Source organism: Mustela putorius, unplaced genomic scaffold (assembly GCF_011764305.1).
Source record: "Mustela putorius furo isolate JIRA1106 unplaced genomic scaffold, ASM1176430v1.1 tig00000421_pilon_pilon_pilon, whole genome shotgun sequence".
NCBI lineage: Eukaryota > Metazoa > Chordata > Mammalia > Carnivora > Mustelidae > Mustela > Mustela putorius.
In genome coordinates this window covers 4,550,207-4,575,393 of record NW_025421375.1, presented here as the reverse complement: position 1 = coordinate 4,575,393, position 25,187 = coordinate 4,550,207, and the positions used below count along the sequence as shown (strand labels likewise).

Sequence of the window (25,187 nt, the reverse complement as noted above, 5' to 3'; positions counted from 1 at the left end):
TGTTTCTCCTTAATTTCTACTTCTTTTTTCCTACCCACATAAAATGTCTTTCAACTTTTAACTGTCCAGCCTATGGGTAAAACCGTAAGACTCTAGGAGGAAAAATGAAAACAGTGTGCAAGAATCTATATATTTATCTGTTTAGGTTTCCCCCCCTGGGAGATTTTGGAACACCATTAGACACTGTGAACCTCTTTATGGTTTATTCACTTGGTGTGGAATGAGAGAGAAAAAAAGAGCCAGTCCCTCTGGCAGTATTCTTCTCAACACTCAATACCCATCATGTGAATGGAAAGAACCCAAAACCTTCATTTTCAGAACTGTATCTCAGCCCCTGGCTCCTGGAGAAAACCAGTGTGGTTCAGATGTGGGATGGGAAGAGTGGTTTGCATTGGCGCTGGCCTTGTGGGTGCTTTGGGCTGGAGCGCACTCAGCTGTGGGTTACAGATGCTTGATCTCCAGTATTAATGTGGCCAACATGTGAAACCAGGGCACCCACAATACTACACAAAGTCCACGCCTCTGATAGTTTGGGAAATAACTCCCAGCTGAAGAATTCCTTCATGAAGGCTTGAAACACATTCTTGAACCAGAAGGTCCTTTTCCAGAGGGGTGGGACTAGGAAAGAGGTGCCTGATGAACTTGCAGTGGGCATTAGGACAGGATCATAGGGCATCTATGGTCTTGGGAGGTTTAACTGAAAACAGAAAAAAAAGTGCTCCACGAAATGTTAGATTTCGTAAATGTTCAATGCCATGGCATACATAGAGCAGAAAGCTTGTGCACTTGAGCCATTGTATAGTTTCTTTGGAGATGTCAAGTGCAAACCATTACTGGTGGATGTCATCTGGTCTGATTCAGGGTATGTTCGAAATGTTTCCACCAGTTTTTATCTTCCTGAGTTGTCCCCAAGGTTGGTAGGACTAGAGAAAATGATATAGGAGAGAAAGGAAATGAGCATGGGGTTAGGGAGTGCCCTCTGTGTAAATTCAATAACCCAGACTCTTTCCAGGACAAACAATTTTGTCTCTTCTCACCCATAAGGCCTGTGCTTCCTTTTAATGGCACACTTGAGAGAGCTGGATTATTTCCATTCCCCCATATTCCGTTAGTGTGCTCGTTTTCTTATTCAGGTACAATTTCTAGTGAAATGGTAGTTTATAAGTATTCAGAAGTTAGTTTATTGACTCTTATTGCACTTCTGAGCACCTAATAAATAATTTATTAGTCTGATGGATATGTGGCTACCTAACTATGGGGCATGAAATATGCACTGTTTTTCTAATACACTGTAGGGAGACCTGTTTATAAAGTATTTAGTATTGGTTTTATAATGCACCGTTGACAACAGGAGACCACGAAGCTCAAAGATCAATCTCATTTTGGCCCACAGTATTAATGCTGCTTTATAAAGCTCTGTGACAGGTCACTTAGACAGTGGTCCTCACAGAAAGGACTCTGTTAGGAAGGCACGCTGTAGTGGTTGCCGGCAGAGCGGATGAATGTCTTTGTCCAAGTCCCTGAGGTGACTGGCGGTTGCTGATGTTGGCCAGGTGATGGAACTCATCGTTCCCCTGCTCTCTGGAGGGATTCTGGACTTGGAGTGCCCGGTTCTGCTAATGTAGCCCTCACTAATTGTGCAAAGGGCTGGTGTGACTTGGACCACAGCTGCAGTCTTGGAGATACAAACCAGGCAGTAAGGAGTGGAGCTTCGCTCTCCTCCATCTCGCGCTTGTTAATGAAGTGACATTCTTCCACATCTCCCACTCCTTCATGCAAATCATGTATGTGACATGGCATAAAGATTTTTGATTTTTGTTTGCTTCGGTGAATTTCATTAGTCAGGAATATATTCACAGACATTTTAAAAACACTACATAGGAAACACTTAGAATCAGGAGACACCTAAGTAAAATATTGAATAAATTCATCTAAAAATCAGTTCTCAGTATTTCACTTTGTAAGAACTATGTACTATAGGAATGCCTTATAAGGGCACTGATTTACGATGTACTGTTGCCTATTAGGGTGTATGTGTTGGAGCAAGGCATTTTTCAGTTTTGAATGGAGAACTTCTTGCTTGTTCTAAGTGTCCTGCTTCCCAAAGTGGGAAATCTGAGGTACACTTCTTAAACCCAGTCTGCTCGTTTGAAATTTCTCAAGAGTTTGTGAGATCCAAGCCTGGATCCATTCTGCTACTTGCCATTTCTTTTATTCATTTCTCATTGATTCAGAGTTTCATTTCATCTCCTCCAATTGGACCTAACCCTTGCCCCCACCGGTCCTTGATTTGTCATTGTTTTCTGAGACGATCACTCCTTCTGTGCAGCTGTCATTTATTGAGCATCTACTGTGTGTTAAGCATTCTGTCAGTCCCCAGATGACCAAAAATAGATAAAACTCTTTCCTTTTCAACCAGTGGTGAGTTTAGTTGGGGAGATGGGTAGTAAACTGGCTTTCTGACACAAGCACTCTCAATACATATATTGTTTAACTGCAGATTTTTTTTTTATATCTCTTACCTTTGGTTTCTGAGAAAAATTTTTCCCCTCTCCCTTCAGGGGCACCCTTTTTATTTGTGGTCTTGATCACATTCTCTCCTAGGACCCTTTTATATCATTTTCCCTCTGGCTTAGATCTTCAATAACTTTCCTCCATTGGCTTTGTCCCGTTTGTCTATAATACACTCTTTTCCCCCCTGTAACATGTAACCAACCATCAGCACACTCACACAAGTTCTTCCAGGCCCTACAAACTTTTCAGAGCACTTTTTCTTATTTTACGTGCTTGCTTCGCAGAATCTCTCTGAAGACCCTTTTGCCTTTTCCACCTCCTTGTCTTTTATACTTTGTTTACTTAGCTCCTTTACAGTCTGAATTCTAGCTTTTATACCAATTTGTCCATTAAGAACTCTCTCTCAGGGCACAAAATATAATTATAAAATATTACAACCACAGGTATATAAGAGGAAGGTATAATGGACACCCATTTGTCCAAACATAAGAACTTAGAATGTAAAAATACATGTGAAGCCCCAGGTTACCACCCTCCTCTCCAGTGCCCATCCCCATGCACCAGCATTACTCTGATTTTGGTATTTATCATCCCCATGCATTTGCTTTCCTTTTACTGTATTTACTACTAGGTGCTACTCTTTGGTTTTACTCTAATCTAAATATAGTGGATTTTGTTTTGTTTTGTTTTAGAACATTTAAAACTCTGCCTGTTTAAACTCTGACTTCTTATCATTCAGAACACTGGACCATCGTAATGCCCTTGTTAATACTGCTCCTTCTGTCTTATTCCCCAGAAAGCATCAGTGTTCCCTAAGATGCTAACCTCTGCCTTCTTTACCTCTTGTGTCACTTCTCTGTAGATGGCTCTCAGATCTGAAAACTCTAGTGTCAGTCTGTTTTCTGAAGTTTTCTAGTTGCCTTGTCATTGGTTTGATCTGCTGTTTCCACAACCTTAGCTCAAATGCAGCATCCCACAAACTAGTTCATCCCCATTTCTGTGGATACTTCTACCATTTCCCATGCTCAGAATATTAGAGCTTTTGTGTCATCTTTGACTCTTCTCATTTTTTTTTCAAAATAAAAAATTTTATTTATTTATTTGACAGAGAGAGAGATCATAAGTAGGCAGAGAGGCAGGCAGAGAGAGGGGAATCAGGCCCCCTACTGAGCAGAGAGCCTGACAAGGGGCTTAATCTCAGGATCCTGGGATCATGACCTGAGTCAAAGGCCGAGGCTTAACTCACTGAGCTACCCAGGCACCCTGACTCTTCTCATTTGTAACCCACATTTTCTCAGTCATTCTTGTCCCCTGGGTTTTATCTCCATATTGTATCTGCTCTTCCCCATCCCACCCCCAGCCCTGTTGCCTGTAATCATTTTACCCAGATTGTTGTAACAGCTTCCTAATCGGTGGGTTTGCTTCTGTCTTTTCACACTTCAGTCTGTCTGTCATGCTGTTGCCAGATAAATCTTAGTGTGTGCCGTAATGATCATACCGTGCTGCCGGTGAGAAGTTTTCAGCAGTTCTGACTGTTGGTGGATACAGGATAAATAGCAACTCTTTATAGTGGAGTGTAAGGCCCTTCCAGTAATAACAGTTCCTATTGAACATTCAGTCCCTTTCATTCATCATTGCTACCCAGATCCTACCTTATCTTCTAGGCAAATTGGATCACTTCTCTAGGGATATTATTGGTTCTTCAGTTCCAGCATAAATGCTGCCTCTGCTTAGAAACGTTCTCTTACAACACCAGCTGGAAGGAATCTCTTTTTCCAAGTCATGTAGGATTCTGCTGAAGCTTCTCTTATCACATTCTGTTTTATTAAGGTTGTTTTTATACATGGCTTATCTTCTGTACTGATTATAAACTTCTTGTTAGCAAGGGCTATGCCTTAACTTTCATGTTCCCCACACCTTCTTATACTTGGCAAGTAGGGCTTTGATCAGTATTCCCTAGCGGTGGCTAAAAATGTTTAAAATGTCCTTCTTTATAAAAAGTGGAAGAAAAGGAAATGAGAAACTTAGTTAGTCAGGATAAAAGTGTATCCCTTATCAATTAGCAAATTATTCAGTTGTTCCCACTTTGCTACTTCATTCTCCCCAGGGTTTGTTTATTTAATGGTTGGCTGCTGTCAGCCTTGGAGACTGGAACACTTAAAATGTGTTTGGGTGGGTCAGAGGAGTATGTTATATTTGCAGTTAAAAAAAAAAAATTGTCTTGGGGCACCTGGGTGGCTAGGTCGTTGGATGGCTGCCTTGGGCTCAGGTCATGATCCCAGCATCCTGGGATTGAGCCCCACATTGGGTTCCCTGCTTGGCAGGAGGCCTGCTTCTCCCTGCCCCACTCTCCCTGCCTGTGTTCCCTCTCTTGCGGTGTCTCTCTCTGTCAAATAAATAAATAAAATCTTCCCCCCAAAAAAATTGTCTTGCTGTACTCCATGCCTCCATGCCTCCGAATAATACTGTTTGCAGAGTGTCTATAATCTCTTTCCCAGTCTCTCAACAGGCACACTCTGTGCCCACCCCAAATTACCGACCCCAAAATAGTCATAATTACAGATCATAGGACAAGCTCAAAGAGCAGTAACCAGCAAGCATGATTCAGGATCCTATGTTGTGTATGAAGTTCTTTTCCATTTAAGCCACTTGGATACACTCACACTCTTGCATTGCCTAGTGAAGGTATCTCTCACCTAATCATTCTTTCTCCTACCCACTTACTGCCTTCACATTCATCCTCATTCTGTGAAACTCAGATATTTACTTGATTGCCAACACTTCTTACCTCTGAAGAAACTGTTGCAAGCAGTACACATAGTGGCAGTTACTTGATTAATTTTTTTTTTTACATTTTTTATTTTTTATAAACATATATTTTTATCCCCAGGGGTACAGGTCTGTGAATCACCAGGTTTACACACTTCACAGCACTCACCAAAGCACATACCCTCCCCAATGTCCATAATCCCACCCCCTTCTCCCAAACCCCCTCCCCCCAGCAACCTTCAGTTTGTTTTGTGAGATTAAGAGTCACTTATGGTTTGTCTCCCTCCCAATCCCATCTTGTTTCATTTATTCTTCTCCTACCCACTTAAGCCTCCATGTTGCAACTTGATTAATTTTTGACAGTGATAAATATCTGCAGTCTTTTGTCTTTTCCCTTTTCTCTTCCATGCTGGTTTTTTTTTCCTTTTTTTTTTTCTTTCTCATACTTGTAATCTCTTGTTATCACTATTTTTAGTAGAAGTGCCATTAAATGTAGCAATAGTAAACTTACAGAAGTGAAGCATAGCATGCATACAGAAAAGTGTGCTAATCCTATGTGTATGTAGCTTGTTGGATTTTTATCAAGGGACCATACCCCAAACCACCAGGTGGATGAGGACACAGCACAGTGCTTGTACCTTAGATGCTTTTGTTGTGCCTCTTGCAGCCACTACCCCCACCGTGGGTCAGTACTAGTCAGACTTAAGCCACTGTTAATTCTTCCCATTTTTAGCTTGCTCTCCTGAGTTTCTGATATCTTCTGGGTTTCTTATTTTCGGAAACCATCTCCAGGTTCATTTAAATTTATTCCAACATTTCTATTTAAATATGTATGGATAGAAAATACTGTTTAGTTGTATAAAGGTTTTGGAACTTTAGGTGTATTGTTGGTTCACATTTTAAAGATTTATGTATTTATTTTAGAGAGTATGCGTGTGCACAAGCAGGGGCAGGGGCAGAGGGAGAGGGAGAGAATCTCAAACAGGCTCCCTGTTGAGCAGGAGACCAAAGCAGGACTCCATCCCAGGACCCTGAGATCATGAGCCGAAATCAAGTCAACTGCTTAACTGACTGAGCCACCCAGATGTCCCGGGATTTTACTTTTTAAGTTTGTCTTCTAGGTTTGTGAATTTCATATATGGGGGTACCATCAATAAAGTTGTTTTCTTCTACGATAACTCTAAAAACCATGTTGGATTTCTTGGGTGTCTCTGAGTCTCAATCTTCCTTCCTGACAGTAATTTCAATTATTACAATGACATCTTCAGTGGGGCTGCAAGTTTCCTGGTCCATAAACTGTAGAAGGAAGTAAATAAAGAAATTAATACTATCTTTACAATCCTTGCAAGTTTTCTTGATCATATAGAAGTAATTCTCCACTGGACGCTCTCCAGCCTGTTTTTCAATACTCATTTAAGGAAATACATCATTGGCTCTTTTCCTCCGGAAGATTTTCTCATAAAACACTGACTTCAGATTATGGTAGCAAGAAGCCATTGTCAGTGTTTGACCCGAAAGAAGACACAAAGTTACTTCGTTTTATTTATTTATTTAAAGCCCAAACAGAGTAGGTAAAATGTTTGATCTTTTGGAGATTTAAGATTCATGCTGACGTCAGATGCTTTTGCATCTGCAGATGTTTTGATTCTAAGTATTCATCATTTCCCTAATATTTTATAAACTACCTCATCTACCACACCCTACCCAAATCTTTTAATTTTTAAATTTTTCATAGGACATCAAGGGATTATGGCATTTTGGTATATCCTTGATGTGTTTTTCTGAAACCGAGCCCCTGATTAGGCTGTCAGCAAATGCTATATCACATTGGTTGTTCTAGTTGGTGCAGAGACAAGTGTCAACCAGAGCAGATTCTTCCTTTTACAATAGTACCAAAAAAAAAAAAAAAATTGAAGGTTTTAGATAATTATTTGCTCAAGGGGGATGTCTGTACCACTATTTAAAGTGATTTAAATTGGTGTCATATTCAAATTTTATTTTGGGAGGTTTCTTTTCCTCTTTGGGTCTGAGGTCACATAATGTCGTTTTCAGTGCAGGAGCTTTCTCCTTCAGTGTAAGTGATCAGTTTTTTGGTTTTGGTTTTTGTTTTATTTGGGGGTATAGTGCTTATTACTATTATTTTTTGTCCTATGCTCTGATGTGGTTGGTATTCCTGTGAGTAAACATCAGAGCATTTAGCACCCACAATGCTTTGTCCAAAAACAAATAACCAAAAACCAAAAGCATGCTTGCATGTCTTATTTACAGTGTGGACCATGATCTTGTCCCCTGGAATCTCCAGGCTATTCTGGCTGAGGTTTCTATATGTTGAAATGCTCAACCCAGGGTGCCAGAGCCATCTGGAGAAGATATAGCTGTAAACACAAAAGAACATGTACAGTGTTAAAGCAGAATCTCATAGAGGAGAGAGAGATTGAGACTGGCAATCAGAGATGACAACACATTATTTTCTTCCTTCACCTAAATCTGTAAAGATCCTTAACTGCATTTTGGAACTTGTTAATCTACGAACTGTTAACCCAAACTTATGTCTTGAGTTTTTAAGAGCATAAGCAATAGAACAGATATCTCCAAAGAGGAGAATTTATAGCATGTATAAGCAGACACTAGGTTAGATTCAGTAGTTGGTGTGTATGCATCATTTTTTTAATCTGGATTCAAGGCTGCTTCATTCATGTTTGGTTAGACCATCGAATAAATTGAAATATGAATGAAAACTGTTAGAAAAGTTTACCAGTTGTAAGATTTAAATACCAGCTCCTCGGTGGCTCATCGGTTAGGTGTCTGGCTCTTGGTTTTGGCCCTGGTTGTGATCTAAGGCTCCTGGGATCCATGCTCAGCAGGGAATCAACTTATCCCTCTCCCTCCCCCTCTGTCCCAGGTGCTCTTGTGCTCTTGCTTTCTCTCAAATAAATAAATAAATCTTAAAAATGAAAAAAAAAAAGATATAAATACCAGGATCTAACTAGCATATTCCAGAAGTTTTCTTAATGACCATTGGGTTATAGTGCTGTAGAACACTAGGCTAGTAATGGAAGGAAAGTGGGAATGCGTGGAGAATGCAGAGATGTAGGTATAAATGATGGGTGAATCCTAATTGTGAAGATGGACACCTTAATATGTAGAGATATGTTCATATTAGAACTTTACCTTAAGAATTACCCTTTAATTTCTCCTCTTTCCTTTCCCCCAACGTGCAGGCACAGTAGGGTAATATTTCATCTTTTTGTGTCACTTTTTTTGGGGGGGTGAACTTTTCACTCTTCTCCCATCAATTTACATATGTGACTCAAGGGAAAAGAGGCAGCTTAGATTATGATACAATTATTCACAAAGGGAAAACCTCAGTTGAAATTATTGTTTTTACTTTTTCCTACCCTTTTTAGTGAGGCAAAAATTTCATCCCTTAACTTCACACAGAAAATGAAACTTTACACAATAAAGTAGGGATGGCAGGTTTCACAAGGGAAAAAGGTTGCTGTCAACTTTTTTCCTTAGGAATATGGAAATTTGGGTGGATTATCTGTTCAGAGGAGGTTTCCTTTATTAATTCTTTTTCCTTTTTTCACTTAAGACATCTGTTAACATTTCACACAGCCCAACAGATGTTGCAAAGCAAGTCCCATACTTTGTTCTCAAGAAAAATGACATTTCCTCAATTGGTTCCCCCCACCTCTGTGACTGGGCCCAGGCTGCTGCTTCTGCATAATTTGCATATATTAAGTTATATTCCTTAATGCCATATGAATTTGTAGCTTATATGGTAAAGTCTGGTTTGATCAGAAAGTAGTTTACATGTTGCTTTAGAGTTAAGAGAGGCATACGAAACATTAAAAAAAAAATCTCCTTTGAGAATGACAACCTAATTCCACATATAGGATTGGAAAGCCTGTTATTAAAAATTTTTTTCTGTAAACTGAATGAGTTACAAAAGCTTGAGTTGTTTTGCCATAAGGAAGTGCTGATTGTCATGCGATGTGGAGCGTCATTTTTATTATTTTGGCAAGAACAGGGACAGTTTTGTCTTGACAAGCCATTAGATGAATACCAGCATGTGTCACATGAAAAACCACTGATCTTTAACCCAGCTCTGTACTTAACCAAGCCTTGAAAATGAATAGTGAATAAAAGAAGAGCAAAGGCCAGTTTACTGTCATTACAGATTACAGAATTTGTTAACAGCTGCTGAACTGAACCCAGGGAATTACAGGTATTGTTCCGTGAACCAGCAGAAGTCCTAGAGATGCTTGTTATACTGTGTATATAAATTATATGTTTATTTGATATTTGCTTAGGATTTACATTGTTGGAAACATAACCAGAAGAAATGAAAATCCTTGACTACTTTCTCAGTGTTCTAACTACATCCCTGCATCACAAAACCATATATATTTACATAGAATTATTTCCAGTGAGGTTGCTCTGCCCCTTGTTATGGAACTTACTTTAAGAAAGCAATGTGTTTTTAAAGAACATAACAGTAAGTATTAAAAGGAAAAGAAAAATCATGCAATATCCCCCCACTAGCCCCCCCCCCCCACTCCACAAACATACACACAAAACAAAATTCTTTGTTCATTTATTCCTGTAAGTATTCATTGTGGCTGATATTTACACTAACTTGTGATTTTTTTTTTTTTAATGGAGGGAAAACTTAAATCTACCTCAATACCAAAATATTGAAAAGATCAGTAAAATTTTAAACAGTAGGTTGTGGGAATTATTGCTTACAGAGCTAACAAGAAAGAACACACTTTCTTACTCTGCTGGTGGAATTGCATTGTGCCTCCCTATAGTCTTGTTATCCCATACTAACTGAAATGCAAATTCTTTGCAACTAATTGGATCTCATTGAGGGTACAGGCACAGTATGTAGTTATATGCAAAAAAGGTTTTAAAAAATACAATTTCTCTGTAATTACAACTTTTAATTACTATCTAAAACATTGGCATCTATAGTATAGGTTTAGAATATATATATATATATATATATATATATATATGTATCTAACTTTTTACAGATGACGCAAAAACATGAGCTATGAAATGCTTTATAAGGTACCAGCTTGAAAATTAGAGGAAAATGTTTATTTTAAAGAATCTATAAATTGAATTCTAGTAAAGTCCTGTGAAAATAAGGACTTTTGTCTTGAAGTTTAGGATTTAGTGTCTTAGAGCCAGTATACTGAAGTCATGTTAGTAGTGTAATCCTTTTCTTGGACCATTTTAAATCATAAACATCAGAAATCACTTCCAAAAATTATTATCTTTTGTTTTCTTTCTGACAGTTGTCCAGTCTGTTTTAACATTGTAAACTGCTAAACTGCACTGAGTTTCTTACTTTTTCCAAGTGTGTATCTGCTATGTATTGTTGTGAGGTGGAGGTATTCACATTCCCATAATGTCTTTAATAACGTGCTTGCCATTTGGACCTAGTTGGTGTATTCTCAAATTCCACAGTCCATCTCTCACAATCAGTAAATATGGGAAAGCCAGCACATAGCCTTTAGTATCTGTAGTTCTTTAAACTGAAATACTTGGAATCAGGACAGTACAAAGCAATTACTATGATGCCTACCCCCCCGCCAGCCTTAAATAACTCTAATCCAAACGATTCCAGACAACTCTTCCATCATCTACAGATTATATATTCACTGGACTAACTTAGAAGTTCTTTTTGTGCCTTGTAGGTTTATTTTTTGTAACCTGTGCCTTTCTTGCTAGATAGAAAATTAGCCCAAGATCAAAGACTCTATCTGGCAGTGAGTGGCAAGTTCAGATCATATATTTTGGGGACTTCTAGAGGAGTCTAATTTGTAATTTCAAAACTTGATTTAATAATGACTATTCTAGATTTAAAATCCGCAAAGTACACCCTGTGTATATGCTTGAGGTTTTGTTTTAGTTTACTGATTCATTTATTGTTAAGACTTTAGGTTAACTGTTATCTCTTAGAAAGCTTGTCCTCTTTGTACACTAGTCTTACAAACCAGTTAAAATTTTGTTTTGTGCAATCCATTTATCAAGTGCTGTACTGTATGATAGGTTTGTTGTGAAAAATTTTAAACCTTGGAAAGATATCCTGGTGCCTTTGAGATGTGTGCCTTGGCACTCATACATGGGTTCTAGTTACCTTGCAGACCTGTTTCATCTAGAGCAACCTCAAGCCTTGATATCTCAAAGAGCTCAGTTTGCCTACGCTGGGTAGCATTTTGTCAGAAGACTGCTGGCTGGGCAGACCAGATTTGGATGTATTAGCTAGTCAGCCTAATAACCCTGTACAGACTGTATTGATTTTCTAGGAGAGAGTTTATGAACTAAATAAACTTGGGGTTGGTGTCTTAATAAACTGCTTCTCTCAGTCTGTCACATTTAGTTACGGAGCTGTGCAGTTTAGGGGGAAAAAAGGCTAATTCTGTTACAGATTGTTCACAGCAGGGTCTCCAAATTAGCCCTTTGTTTTGTAATGCCACCTTGCTTGGGCTCGCTTTGAGCACATTTCTCAGTTTTGCCCTAATGAGTTGCAACACTGATAATGTGGCTGATGATCTTTCATTGATTTCACTATCACTTGCTTGTCTGGTAATTGATCCGTTGCTGAGACTCTAGTTAATTATATCGGCTTTGACATGGCCTGGTCCATGGGGAATTTCAAGTCTTGCAGAATAACAGTTTTAATAAAAGAGTCTATTACTGCAGGTGCTTGCTGCTGCATGCCAGTTGATTTTTGTGTTGTGTGTGTGTGTGTGTGTGTCTGTGTGTGTGGTTGGGGTGGGGTTGGGGGGATGATACCTGGAAAAGAAGAGGACTACTGGACTGAAAGAAAGAAGGGGTGGGGGCTAGAAGAAGAGGAAGAGGGAGTGAAGGAGAGAAGAAGGAAGGAGGGGGAGTATGAGGGGGAGAGCTGGAGAGCAAGAGGCAGGCGAGAGAGAACACGCAGGCAAAGCGATACAACAGAGCCTGAGAGGAGCGAGGAGGAAGCTTGCTATTGACAGTGTCCTTAAGCCTCCCACAAATAACAGCCATTAGTGGGAAGGTCAGGAGCTGAGCAGGCAGCTTGACTGAGGCACTGAGTGCCACTTCAGAAATCAAGAGGCTAGCAAATTTTAGAGGGAGTTTAAGTGGGTAATAGCTAGCTGTAAAGGTACAGTCACTGTTGACAATTGACTCATAGGGGCTTTTCCTGCCCTCCCCCTTCAAGAATATTTTTATTGACCACAGGTGGACTTCATATATTTTAAGGCAACAATTCTTTGGGTTCTTGTTTGTTTCTTCTCAGATATTGAATTTGCTGCTTTTGAGACTTTTTTGTGCTTAATGGTGGTGAACCGGAGGGAAGTTTAACAGAAAAGCTTTCAGGAGATGTCGGTTCTAGAGGGGAAGGCACATTTGTGTCAACATAGTGTACGTTTTCTCATCTTTTCTCATTGTCCACTAATGACACAGAGCTGCCATTGAAGCTCTTTTCTGTTTCTTTTGTTGTTTCAGAGAGTAAGGTTTATTGTTATTCTTGAGTTAAGAAGGAGCAAGGAGAGTGGTACATTTGTCCTCAATATTTGTAGGTGGTTGAAGATTAATGTTCCTTACATTTTAAGTTTAGGAAGGATGGCTTTTTCCTGCTGACTACTTTTATGAGATGACATGAATTTAGCTTTCCATTTTGAAGTTACTGTTTATGTACAGTACATTTTCTTCAGTTCTGCTTTTCCATAAATGAGGTAGATAAATACTATATAATAAATAGATGTTTTGTTTTAAAACTGGTTTAATTAAAAATACAGCATGCTATCCGGGTTATATTTCATCAGGCATGAAAACGTTATAGAATTTTCCATAGAGATCTCAATGAAAAATGGAATTTTTATATTCATTACTTTTTTCCCTAAAATGGGACAGGCTTTTTTTCTTTCATCTTTTTCTTTTTTATGATTTGAAAGGGTATTGTAGATGCTTCATCCAGGAACTTTAACAAAGGATTTTTTTCTATTTGTGAGCTTTAAGAAAAGGTACACTTTTTTTCCTTGCCATTCAGTTTCTTATTACTTAACCTCTAATTTAATAATTAATGACCAGAGGAACTAGATGTTAAATACTATGTATTTATTTTGCAAATGTTTATTGTGTATCTTCTATGTTCAAAAAACTGCTAGGTTTATTTATTTACTTTTCAGAGTGGAAGGTCAAGTTTTTATGTACATTATTTTCTCTAGGAGTTTATATGTAGTTATAAATAGCCCAGCACAGACTATATGACTTTTAGGAGCTAACATTTAGCCAACAACTGAGCCAACTTAACATTCTCTTAGAGCTGAATATTTTTCTTTCTTCCAGTGTAATTAGAAAAAAAAATGTTTAAGCGGAGCAGTTTATAAATGTTAAAGACTGATGTCAGATATTGCATGTTATACCCGAAAGCATTGTTGGGAAGATTTCCCTGGGAAGGGCCTCAGCTTCTCCTCACCCCGTGTGCCGTCTGTGATCATGGTGCTGTTTGGAGTGTGCATAAGTGTGTGTCTATCTGTGTGTTTGGAGAGGGGTTAGTGCAGGGTGTCATTTGGTGCCTGACAGTGGAACAGTGCAGTTGACTCTTAGCTCTGCTATCCAATGACATGCAGTGGCTGAGAGTTTGAAGCTGATGGTTGGGTCTCCAGTGCTGCCTGCACACCTGACAGGCAGCTGTTAAACCGAGCAAAGGCAAGCTCGGGGAGTCACAATCTATGCATAAATGATAGGGGTATCTGTGCAGAAGGTGCGAAAGAAGCTCTGACCCCCTCCCTCCCCCAAATCTCCCCCTTCCCAAATGAAATGCACAGTTCAGCCAGCTTCTTAACTACACTACACTCCTGCTACTGGCTGCCAAGAAGCTCAAAAAATCCACCTTCACTTTTCAGTCAGAAGAGGCAGAAGTGGATGTGAGAGAAAGAGAGACACAGAGAGACAGAGAGCCAAAGAGGGCAAGAGACTTGACTTTAAGAGACTCCTGTATTGACAACTCCATGCAGTTCGGAACCAGAACGACTACAGCTGAACCAGGGTTCATGGGGACATGGCAAAACGCTGATACTAACCTCTTATTCAGAATGTCCCAACAGGTAAGTTTCTTTCTTTCTTTCCTTTTTTTTTTTTTTTAAAGAAAACTTGAATTGTTACATAGACTTCTGTTTGTTGTTTTTCTTTCTAACATTTTAAAAAATTTGGTCACTTCATAGTTACTGTTTTATCCTAACTGTGGTGTTGGAATGTGCAGGGTTACTTACTTCATGGTTTCCCTGAGGGCTCCTTAAAAGAAAAAGGGGAAAGGATACTGAAGTAAAAGAAAGCAAAGGCATTCGTTGCAAAGTTTCACAGGATAGTCTGGGTCAGGGGAGGACTTTATTTCTCGGTTTTCTGTTTAAAATTAAAAAGGAAAAAAAAAATAGCCACCGTCCAAAAAAATGTATCGTTCTGTCTTTACTGATGATCACTTTGTCGAAGTGTCTGCTATCGCAGAGTAGGTTCTCCAACCTAACAGCCATAAAAGGTAGGGGCCCCTCTGCAGAGCCCCGCCGACTCCACGGGGCTGGAAGCAGCTCGACTCCTACCTGCGGAGAGGAGGCCGTGCAGGAATCGCTGCCAGCGCCGAGGGTCGCGGCGGCGGTGGCGGCGTGCGTGGCGGGCCGTGCCGGCGGGTCCCAGCTACTCGGCACCGGCCGCGGCTGCCTGCCGGTCCGGCCGCCCACCCACCTCCGCGCTCGTCCCTGTGCTCCCCGCTGGCGCCGGCTGGGCTCCCGCACATTCGCCGGCCCGCCCGCCGGGCCACCCGCCTGCTCGCCCGCTGGCCAGCGCACTCACACTCGGGCGCAGCCGCGGCGTCCTCCCCAAAGCCGCTGCTCCGTCCGGGCCACGCTGCGGGCGGCTGGGTGTGCTGGCTCTGCCGGGAGAGCCGACGTGTTAGTGTGAGGCCGGCGGCAACTGATAATTAATCACGGGAACCGGCGGCTCGTACCACGCGCTTGGTGATACGCGCCCTGCACGCCGGGCTCCTCTTGCACAATTGCTGGCTCTGCGGCTCTGAGGGGGAGCGAGGGTGAGAGGAAGCGAAGGGAAACAACCCAGAAACTTTCATCTTGGACTGTGCTCAAGCGAGGGAGGGAAGTTCCCTGGTGCCTCCCTCCTAGACACGTCTTGCTGTTCAAAAGCCTACCCAAACCCACACAAAGCAAGAGTTAGCGTGATAGTATCATCCACACAGCACGAAAGTATTACTGGCAAATACAGTTGGATTTTAAGTAGATGGTAGTTGTTAAGAAATTGGTGCTGTTCCACTCGTTGAAAAAAAAATGCAATTGCCTTCTTTTTCTAAAACCTGTTTTGCTTCTAAGAGTTCATGAGCATTAAATACTTCATTGAGTTAATTAGATTTTTTAAAGTATTGATAATGAAAGGAAGAAAACCATTTGGTAGTCTGTAAACTACCAGAAGTTTAGAGGTACGTCTGCAGAAGCCGGTGCACAGAGCCAGGGTTTTGTAGCATTTAGCTAGCGAACAGTTTTATCACGCCGTTCTAGATAGGATAAATGCATTTGAATAAGGTGTATTTTGACATATCCTGTAGAGGGACCCTGATTACTGCTGATACAGTAAGCTGGGATTTAAATGCAATCAACATAAACCCAATAAGCAACTCTTCATGAGCTATTTCCCATTCTTGCAAGTTAAAAAGTTCATTCCCTCCCAGAGATACTCCTGGTCACTGTAGAGTGCCAATTTGAGAGGTGTGTTTCTGAGGCACATCCCTGCCTGGGTGTCTCTCTCTCCGTGCTTGTAACACAGAGTGTGTTTTCACTCACTGTAGGGCCAAGCAACTTGTGCCGCACTTTAAAAATTGTATGTCACGTTTAGGGTTTTCCTTTAGTTCGGGAAGGTCAGGTGTGTGTGAGTGTGTATGTGTGTATGTGAAGGGAAGATTGCTTTAGGTCTCCCTCTAGCTAGAAAAGAGTTAATAAAACCAGATAGAGATAATGATCAATTGATAAATGGCTATTGAACCACATAGATGGTGTTAGATTGCTTCTTTGGCACTAGCCCATTTCCAAGTAGATTTGAATCTAAGGAGACTTTAAGTCATGGAAAACATTTTAGCTAAAAAACAAAGAAAAGTAAATGATATAAATGATTGATCAGAATTAGGAAAATAATTTGAAGTCACTCAGAGAGAAAAACTCGTGCAACTAAGCTAATATGGTATCTTTGATCCAGTTGTTTGACTTCATGGATATATAAAGATCTATTTTGTCTCTACCTGTGTGCATGCATGTGTCTTAGAATCAGTCTACTATATGAAAAGAGTAGATATACAAGGAGGTAATTTATGCATAACGGATGCTATATAAAACTACGTAGTATTATGCCAGTTACTAAACAGAGCGGTAAATTGGAGAAAAATCACAATTTTAAAACGTGTTGTAATTTAACTGTATATATATATTTTTTAGGTTTTGGTTTTAATGGAGGTAGTCCCAACCCCTCCCTCCCTTTTTTCTGTTGTGCTTACTAAATGTTTACCTCCTGTGCATTTTTGGAAAACATGTAAGGAGTGTATGAGTGTATTTTTTTTTCTTCTTCAGGATGATATTTTAGTTTGTATAAATATTATGTAAACTTAAATTCAGACTGTATAAATCTAAAAATATATGTGCTGTACATGTTATTAAAGTATGTTTATTTTCTTTACCTATAGTTCATCAGCAATGTTGATTCAGGGAGTGTGTGTGTATGTGTGTGTGTGTGTGCGCGCGCGCTTGTGCACTTAGGAAAGACACTTTTCTTGAAATGATTTTCTTGAAGCCAACAGTTTCAAGGAATACTAGTTTCAATATACACATTGAAGCCAGCTTTTGTTTTACTACAGGTAAAAATTTGTCCAGTTTAATCAGATATGCAGAATTCTGTATGAAGAGGTTTTTCTGTGTTATGATAATTTTAATTTCTAAGAAAAAATTGATTTAACACTTGAAATGAATAGAATTGATTGGATCTATTTTCTTATTTCAAAGTTTTCTGTAATAATATAAACACTCTTAAGTTTTACCAGATCATTTCTTTAAATATTAGAAAAGACTGACTAGCAGGTTTCAAACTGAGTTACAGAGAATTAACCACCAGTGTTATTTAAGTACAGCAAAACTTGTAGAAATATCTCATGAATACTGAAATTTAATAATCTAGATTTGTGTCTTCTACAGGTAAATTAAGCAGTAGGGATATAAAACTCTTTGTCTTTTGTATGAGCAAAGTTGGATCTGCTTATATGTAAGTCTGTCAGTCTGTCTACCTCTAATAAAAAAATCACAAACTAAAGCCAATTTAGATTTGATAGAATTAAGTATGTATCCCTTACATTCAAGATATGATGATTTTACCCTATTTTCCTGCCTTTCTACAACTTTCCCATGTTTAAGTAAGATTTTTCTAAAAGGGTAATTTTTTTTTTTCATGCAGACAAATATTTGATAACCTTAAAGGGCATGACTCTTGACTTCTGTAAAGGAAGTTCTTTTTTGAGTTACTTTGATCAGTGACAGGTCGAGAATGACCAGAAACCCTTTGCTCATCTTCTGTGTTAATCTCCTAGAGTCTAGAACATTATTTTGCCCATTTTAACCTCATTAAGCATTGTTAAAAGCAGAAAATAAGGCCTGCTTTGGGAAGCTTTTTTCTTTTTTCTTAATCAGGTTTTAAAAGGTGATTTTTCTATTTTTGCAAATATTTTGTGCATTTGAGAGAATCTCAAAATTCTTTGTTGCTACTTTAAGGGATGCAATAGTCTAATATATTTTGAAATCTTTTCACACATGAAACCCTAACAGGTAAATGGCTTCAGCCCATGTTTTACACATTATTAGAGGCATTTACCTTTTATTATTGGTGAGGTATATTTAACCTGTTTCAAATAAAATGTAGATCCCTTAATAAGGTCTCTTTTCAGACACAAGTGAAATACTAAGTTAGAATTATAAATGATTCTGTGCATCATTATGTAGTAATTTAGGATTCACCCAATGATGTAACAAAATTAACAACATAATTTCATTGTGAAACTGTGTCTTATTAAAGAACAACTGTCTGACATTCTCTTACAGTTGCTTTATTTAACTTCATGCAAATATTATTAGTAGTGACATTTTTCTATTGTGCATTAGATTCTCTCATTAGCATGATGTGTTAGTTATCACCAGAGAAATCATTTCTTAGGTAGGTGAGGGGCAAACCAAGAAAGCTAAAAATTAAATCAACGATTTACATTAATACTAGAGCGTCTGCTCACCAGAGATATGACAGAGTAAAGCAAACTTTCTTTCTAATATAAAATCTAGCACATTTCAGAGAAATGATAAATAAAATATATTGTAAGAAATATATAATAACATTGCTGGAATCCATTTAAAAGCATGTTTGCTATGAATTTTTCTCCCAGTACTCTTTTAGTTCTTTCTATTCATATAGGCAAACACAGTTTCAGTTTGTGGAATCTATATTTTAAAGTGGAAATGGTGGTTTTGTCTGATTTCCTACCTCCCCCCCAAATAATTTAAATGTTTATTCACTAACAGTTTAAAAGGCACATATAGCTTTTCTTTTAAGTCAGATACCTAATTGTATATTGTGGTTTGATTCTTCTTTATTGTTTGTACATTTTTATTCTAAACTCTATCCCACTCATGTAGACATCCCTTTTAACATGGGATGTATATTCTTATTTAATCAGAGCCCTGAGTAAAGCAGTTGATAGTTAATGGTCTTTGAAAATGACTTTCATTGCCAGGCATCATCCATCCCTAGGTTTCTGTACTTTTCCCTCCCTTTTTACTCCCCTTCTTACAGTTGGTGTGTTTTGGTAATCATGTCTTAAATTGACCAAACTTATGGTCTTAATGTGAAAATATTTATATTAGGAAGCATGTAATTTCAGCCTGTTGAATTACTAGGCTGCTACCTCCAATTTAAGTTCCCTTCTCTAATTTGAATGATAATATGTTTTATTTTGAAGTTTAACTATAGACTTATATCCAGATGTAATTCTTAACATCCATTGTGATGGTGCAACACTAAAATAGGAATATTTGGGTAATTGTTAAAATATAGATTGTAGTAGAGACAGGTGCTTGTGTGTTGGCCTGTACTTTGTAAGTCTGTGGATAGCATGCAGGCTTCACTTAACAGGTACTGTCTGATTTGTAATGCAGTGGGATAGTAGTGAGGTCCTGTACATGGCATTTATGTACATATTAATGCAAGGGAAGCATGCATAAACATTTTCTCAGATGTGTATATGGTATATGTTAAAAGCCTGTACACAGATTTCAAGTTTATTTTCGACACAATGCACTAAATGAATTTGAACATAGTAGGTGATCGTTTTGAAATTGTTTTTCTCTTATTTCTGTAAGCTTCAAACTGGTCCTCTGTGTGTAATTGTCAAAGTCTGGTGCTAAGGTGAGTCAAGTAACCACAGTTGAAAAATAAATCCCTAAAGGTGCAGATACCTTATCTATAATTGTAGGTATTTTTTATAATTATATTTATGACTGTATCTTAACGTTCAGTGATAAATCCAATTATTCATGCATGGCTTTATGGAAATCTGATTAATGTAGTGACAGCACAGATTTGGGCTACCCCAGCAGCACATCCTCCCACTCCTGTGTCAGGGTTAAGAGCCACGGCAAATCCTCCCTAACTAATTAGATGCTGAGTAAGGCATCTCTGAGATGTTGGGGCAAAAGTGAATGGGTCACAGCCAAAGCAGGATTGCAAGGACTCCAGTGATAGTGAAAGCATTCAAGTCTGCCAGGTCGTTGTGACACAGGGAGCTGATTCCAAAGGAACAGACCGTTACAGATAGGAAGCTGGCGTCCTCCCCTTCCATGAAAAACAAAAATTCTAGTGCTTCTCCCTTCCCACCTTATGTGCATTACGCGTACTTAAAGAAAGTTACAGTAGCATCCACCCATGTCCATCTGCAAAGGTTTTGAGAGGATTTTCCTTATAAACATGAATAGCTAATGACTGTAAAGCCGAAGAGGTATTTTCTCAACGTGGGCCTCTTTTTTAGAATAGATATATCAAAAGGAATTCAAGAAGAAACTAGGATTTGCTTTAGCTCATGTCCATAATTTGAATCCTAGTGTTTTCATCCTCTAAGAATTAACTCCTTTTTGTCCACAGAATATTGCCAGGGAACTTTGTGGTAGCAGGGAGAACAGAATGAATCGTGGGCTGACTTTTTCAGTGAAAAATTTTGTCTGGGACTCCCTGCTTGTTATTGTTCACAGAACATGGAATATAATGGTTCCAAGCTTTCTTTCACATGAGATCTGGAGCCTGGTTTGTTAATATGCATAGAATGAGTTCTTTACCACATGAAAATCCTCTTGTACCTCTCTGTACTTTTCGTAGTATGTTTTTGCTGCTACATTACCACCCTTCTGTAGGCCTTGGTCAGAAGGTTGTTTGGGGATTGTAGGAGATGATTGATCTCACCTCTGTCTGCCAAAGCTGATGCCATTTTTATGTCCCCAAAAAGCAGCTGGCTTCCACATTTTGCTTGGTGATCTTCATCTACTGAAGGATGGGGAAAAGGGGGGAGGAAGCGAGTCAAAGACCCTTTCAAGGAACTTTGACATCTACTTCTAAGCTTTTGAGAAATAAAGGAAAAGAGGCGTAATTCAGGAATAACGGCCTTTATATCTGGACATATAAGCAAAACACCGTGTGGAAGAGGGGACTTTTTCATACAAGGTAAACTAATAAGCAGGCAAGAAGAATAAGTTGGAAAAAACATTCTGAGCAACTCAAGCTCTTAGAAAGTTTTAATATGCAGATGACATCCCAAAAATGATGCCTGGAACTGTGACACCCATCGAACTACATCTCCCTGAGCATGACCTATATTGCTTTCTCTCTCCCTGGGTTTAAAAGAAAGTTTAGAAAATAGGAAAAAATAGAAGCGGTGTTTGTTTTTCAATTTCTGCGTTCTCTGTAGGAAGCCCAGCAACTTTCATGGTACACATTCCAACCCTAAGGTGAAAAATTTATTTTATGCCTGGATTTCATTTGGATGAGGACTGGGTGCAGTGTCATTCTGTTCAAACACTCTGTGTAGCATTTCATGCCACAGAGTCAGAGATGAGAAGAGACAAAGTGCTGTATCATTTCTTCATCACAAGAGTCTTCCTTAATGGAAATGCTTGTGGAACAACAATGTATTACTCAAACTGGCTAGCTTAGGAATCAGATTCTCAGCTTATTAATCATCATTCGAATTAAAAAAAAAAGAATTGATCCTTTAACAGAGAAATAATATCCTTTTGTTTTTCTTTAATTAAGCCCATCAGTTTTTCATTTTTCCCTGTTAAGAAAATGAAAATAATCTTGAACAGTAGGAAGTTATTCTCTTGAGCATATCTGACATCTTATTTACTCAGTATTTTTGGACCGCAGTGTTGTTTTGCTACTGTCTTTAGGGTTTGTGTGTTGTTGAAGGGGAAGGGTTGATTTAAGTCTCATTTCTATTTGGTTGCCAGCAATTTACTTAATGATCTAAATACATGGTTAGTCTGTTCTTTTTTCCTATTTCCGTTTCCCATAGACCTAATTTCTTTCTCAGTTTATTCTCCTTCCACCTCACCTCCCTTTTTATGAATTTCTCCTTACTTTCACTGGCTCTTTTTACCCTAATATAAAGAATTGACATGCACCTGAAATGGAACAGTAACTGAATATGACTTCTTTGCCAGTATATCATTCTGGCAGAGGTAGGGAGAAGAGGTGCCACCCTCTGATCTGGTCCTCAGCATGTGAGTGCTGACAGGAAGACTGTCCCGAGTTTTGCTTTGTAAGGGTTCTTCTGTAAGTAAGGGCATGATAAAAACGTGTAACCAGGGGCCCAGGCTTATTGTTTAGAGGTGTTGAAAGGCAGCTCAATTTGATCCTTTGCCTGTGTAAGAATCTACTTCACTGAAAAGAGATTTTGCTTTTCTGTTCTTCTTTTTTTTTTTTTTAAGTTATTCTTGAATTTATCATTTTGTACAGCTAGACTTGTATCTGTACAAGAGAGGATTTCCTTAGGAGGAGGAAGACAATGTAAAGTTTTCCTTCAGTAGGTGGAAGGTGTGACTCTTTGAGACAAATTGCAGTTAGTAAGAGTTAATTGAAACATTTAAAAAAGAATATATGGGATTCCCATAGAATATATGGGAAAGACAGAGCTTCCAGTATTATACCTGCTGTGCTTTTGTGTGACCGTCATGAATTTTTCAGCTTTATTAAGGTGTTTTTCAGTGGATGTTTTTTCTCTAGACGGTTCTTCAGGACCCATATTTGATGATCAGGGAGCCTGAACTGAGGGGTTTGAAAAGAAAATTTTAGGATAATGAATATTTTACACACCAAAAATAATTACTTTCAGGTGACTTAACATAATAATAAAACCAATATTAAAATGAGAAACTCTCTTAGCAGTGTTTTAATAATGTTTGATTTTTCTTCTTTTAAAATTTAAGCAAGAAGGATTTCATTGACTTAAATCATTAGGATGGCTCTTTGGGGCACCTCATCAGGCATAGGTTAAAGAAAGCTACCCACTACTGTGCCCTCTACCAGTGCTAGAGGGCAGTGACATGACTGGGAGGATACTTGGGAGGTATGGGAGAAAAATTATACACTGAGTATATTCATGAAAGTGTCCCTTGAGTGAGAATGCCTGCAAACATTCTCTTTGTTGGACCTCATGTCAAAACCTAACTCAAGGCAGCTAAGTAATCTGCTTTATCTAATATTGCTTTTCGTTTATTCTTTCTTTTTTTAGGTATAAAATTAGAGTACCAGAAAGAACCAAAATCAAGGCCTTCTCTAGACTTTGTGAAAAGACTTACTGTGTTGCTATGGAACATATTAAAAATTCATATTGTTGCATGGCCATGTATTTATATGGGGTACATAGACATGCAGAAAGTGTATACCTGTCCATTGGTTGGTTGTGGGAATTCGGTGATTTATTTCTAGGTCTGTTGAGAATTTGTTAATGGTTGCCTCAAATGCAGTGAGTGTGTAGGTGGCTCCTTCTTATAAGAAATCTCCCATTTTAGGAAGCTCATTATAATGATTCCTTACACCTTGTAGCTTTTCTGTTCCTTGAGCATAGCTTTCTGGTGAAGCTCAGTGTCATTCATTTGGAAGTAGCTTGATTGGATTCTTACTTTGTGAACTGACATTTTCAATCAGTGACAAACTATAGTTCTCACAGAAGCTAAAACTAAGCTGGGATGGAGATACCAAGATAAGAGTCTTTGACTCAAACTTCAAATGTCTCATAATTTCCCTTCCATGCCCCTTTTTTGTTATTGTGGTTGTTTTGTTCCTTGAGCGACTGAGGAAAGTGATCATGGAACTGAATAAATCTTAAAATATGTTACCAATTCTGTTATCTACTAAATAGAGGTCCTTGTGGGAAAGAATTTTTCCATTTTTCCTTTATTTTTGACATTTATCATAAGTTAAGTGGGAGAGGGTAGAGTTAGAAGTCAACATCTGGGAGAGCTTGTTTCAGTAGCCAGCCTGGAAGCCCGAACCCTGGCTTCATACAGGTGAGACATGTTATGGGAATAAAGGCCTTACGCATTTAATGAACCCCGCCTGCCTGTCAGCTTGGTTTTTCATGCACCATTGTTGTTCAAATAAGAAAAAGAGAGTGTTCACAGCCTGTGGGGAGATTAGAATAATGAAAATGAAGTGTTAATCTGTTGATAGCAAGCACATCTCATATCCTGCATCCTGGGCCACATTTATGCGTGTATAATATATTCCAGGTTTTCTCATGGTCAGAGAAGCTTGGATGTTCATTATATTAAAAACACCCTTCTGGTAAAAGTGAGAAGTTGGTTATTTTAACTTGTGCAAACAGTTATTTTTAATAATTTTTCAGTAAACCAACTAGTCAAACCAGCCTTCTGAGTGTTCTAATAACCCACTGTTCTTTTAGATGCCAGTATTCCTGTTCTTTTGTTTGTTTGTTTGTTTGTTTTTTCTAAACAAATGCAGAATGCTGACATGAGCCTCAATGTCAGCTTATTTTGAGATTTCTTTTATAGGAAGAGGAAGGAGTTAAGTGAGCACAGTGCCTTAATCTCCATAGAACACAGGTTAAATAGTATTAAGCACTCATTACCTCATACTTTACTTTTCATATTAAAACAATGAAGTGCAAACAAAGTAACAAAATCAGGAGTCTTTTAGAACTGCCTTATGTATTTACAGCTGCCTTGTGGAGACCAGTTTAAAGCTTTCTTCATCATGGGTGGGAACTAACTGTTTTTTCATAAAATTTCCTTTCAAAAATGTTATAGCTGACCAGTCAATATGAATGTAATGAATTATACTTTACCTCGTATTCTTGTTTTAGTTTTTTGCCATCTTTTTATTTCGTTTTAGATTTTAGTATTTTCCTGGGTAATCTCCATGTCCACGGTGGGGCTTGAACTCATGATCCGGAGATCAAGAGTTGTATGCTCTACTGACTGAGCCAGCGAGGCACTCCTGTTTTTTTGTCATTTTACAATTGAGAGGTTTTAATTTTATTTTCTAAAGCTAATATGTTTAACAAAGAGAATCAGTTTAGGTTTAGATTATATGAAGATATTTAAAAAAAAAATAATGTGAATATTTGTACTGTCCCATAGGATCATCTCTTTAAGAAGTACCTTAAGAGATGGTTTCAAAAGAAGTGTAAAAGGGGTGGGGAGCAGTATATTAATAATTGAGTTCCAGGTGTCTGCTTCTAATTGCTAAAATTTCAAGCATAATGGATATTAAGGAAAAATGCTTCCCAAAAGGAATTCTCATAT

The 25,187-nt window shown here is 38.5% G+C and overlaps 1 protein-coding gene across 8 annotated transcripts in view; it reads left to right on the top strand.

Annotated features, from left to right (window-relative positions):
- The window catches only part of BNC2 (basonuclin 2), a 435,894-nt gene that overhangs the window by 118,609 nt on the left and 292,098 nt on the right, over window positions 1–25,187 (top strand). For all 8 annotated transcript variants that reach the window (XM_004765710.3, XM_045079651.1, XM_013063089.2 and 5 more), the window contains one exon: window positions 14,196–14,396. In XM_004765710.3, the coding sequence (XP_004765767.1) occupies window positions 14,196–14,396 (201 nt within the window). The remainder of the gene's footprint in view (window positions 1–14,195; window positions 14,397–25,187) is intronic.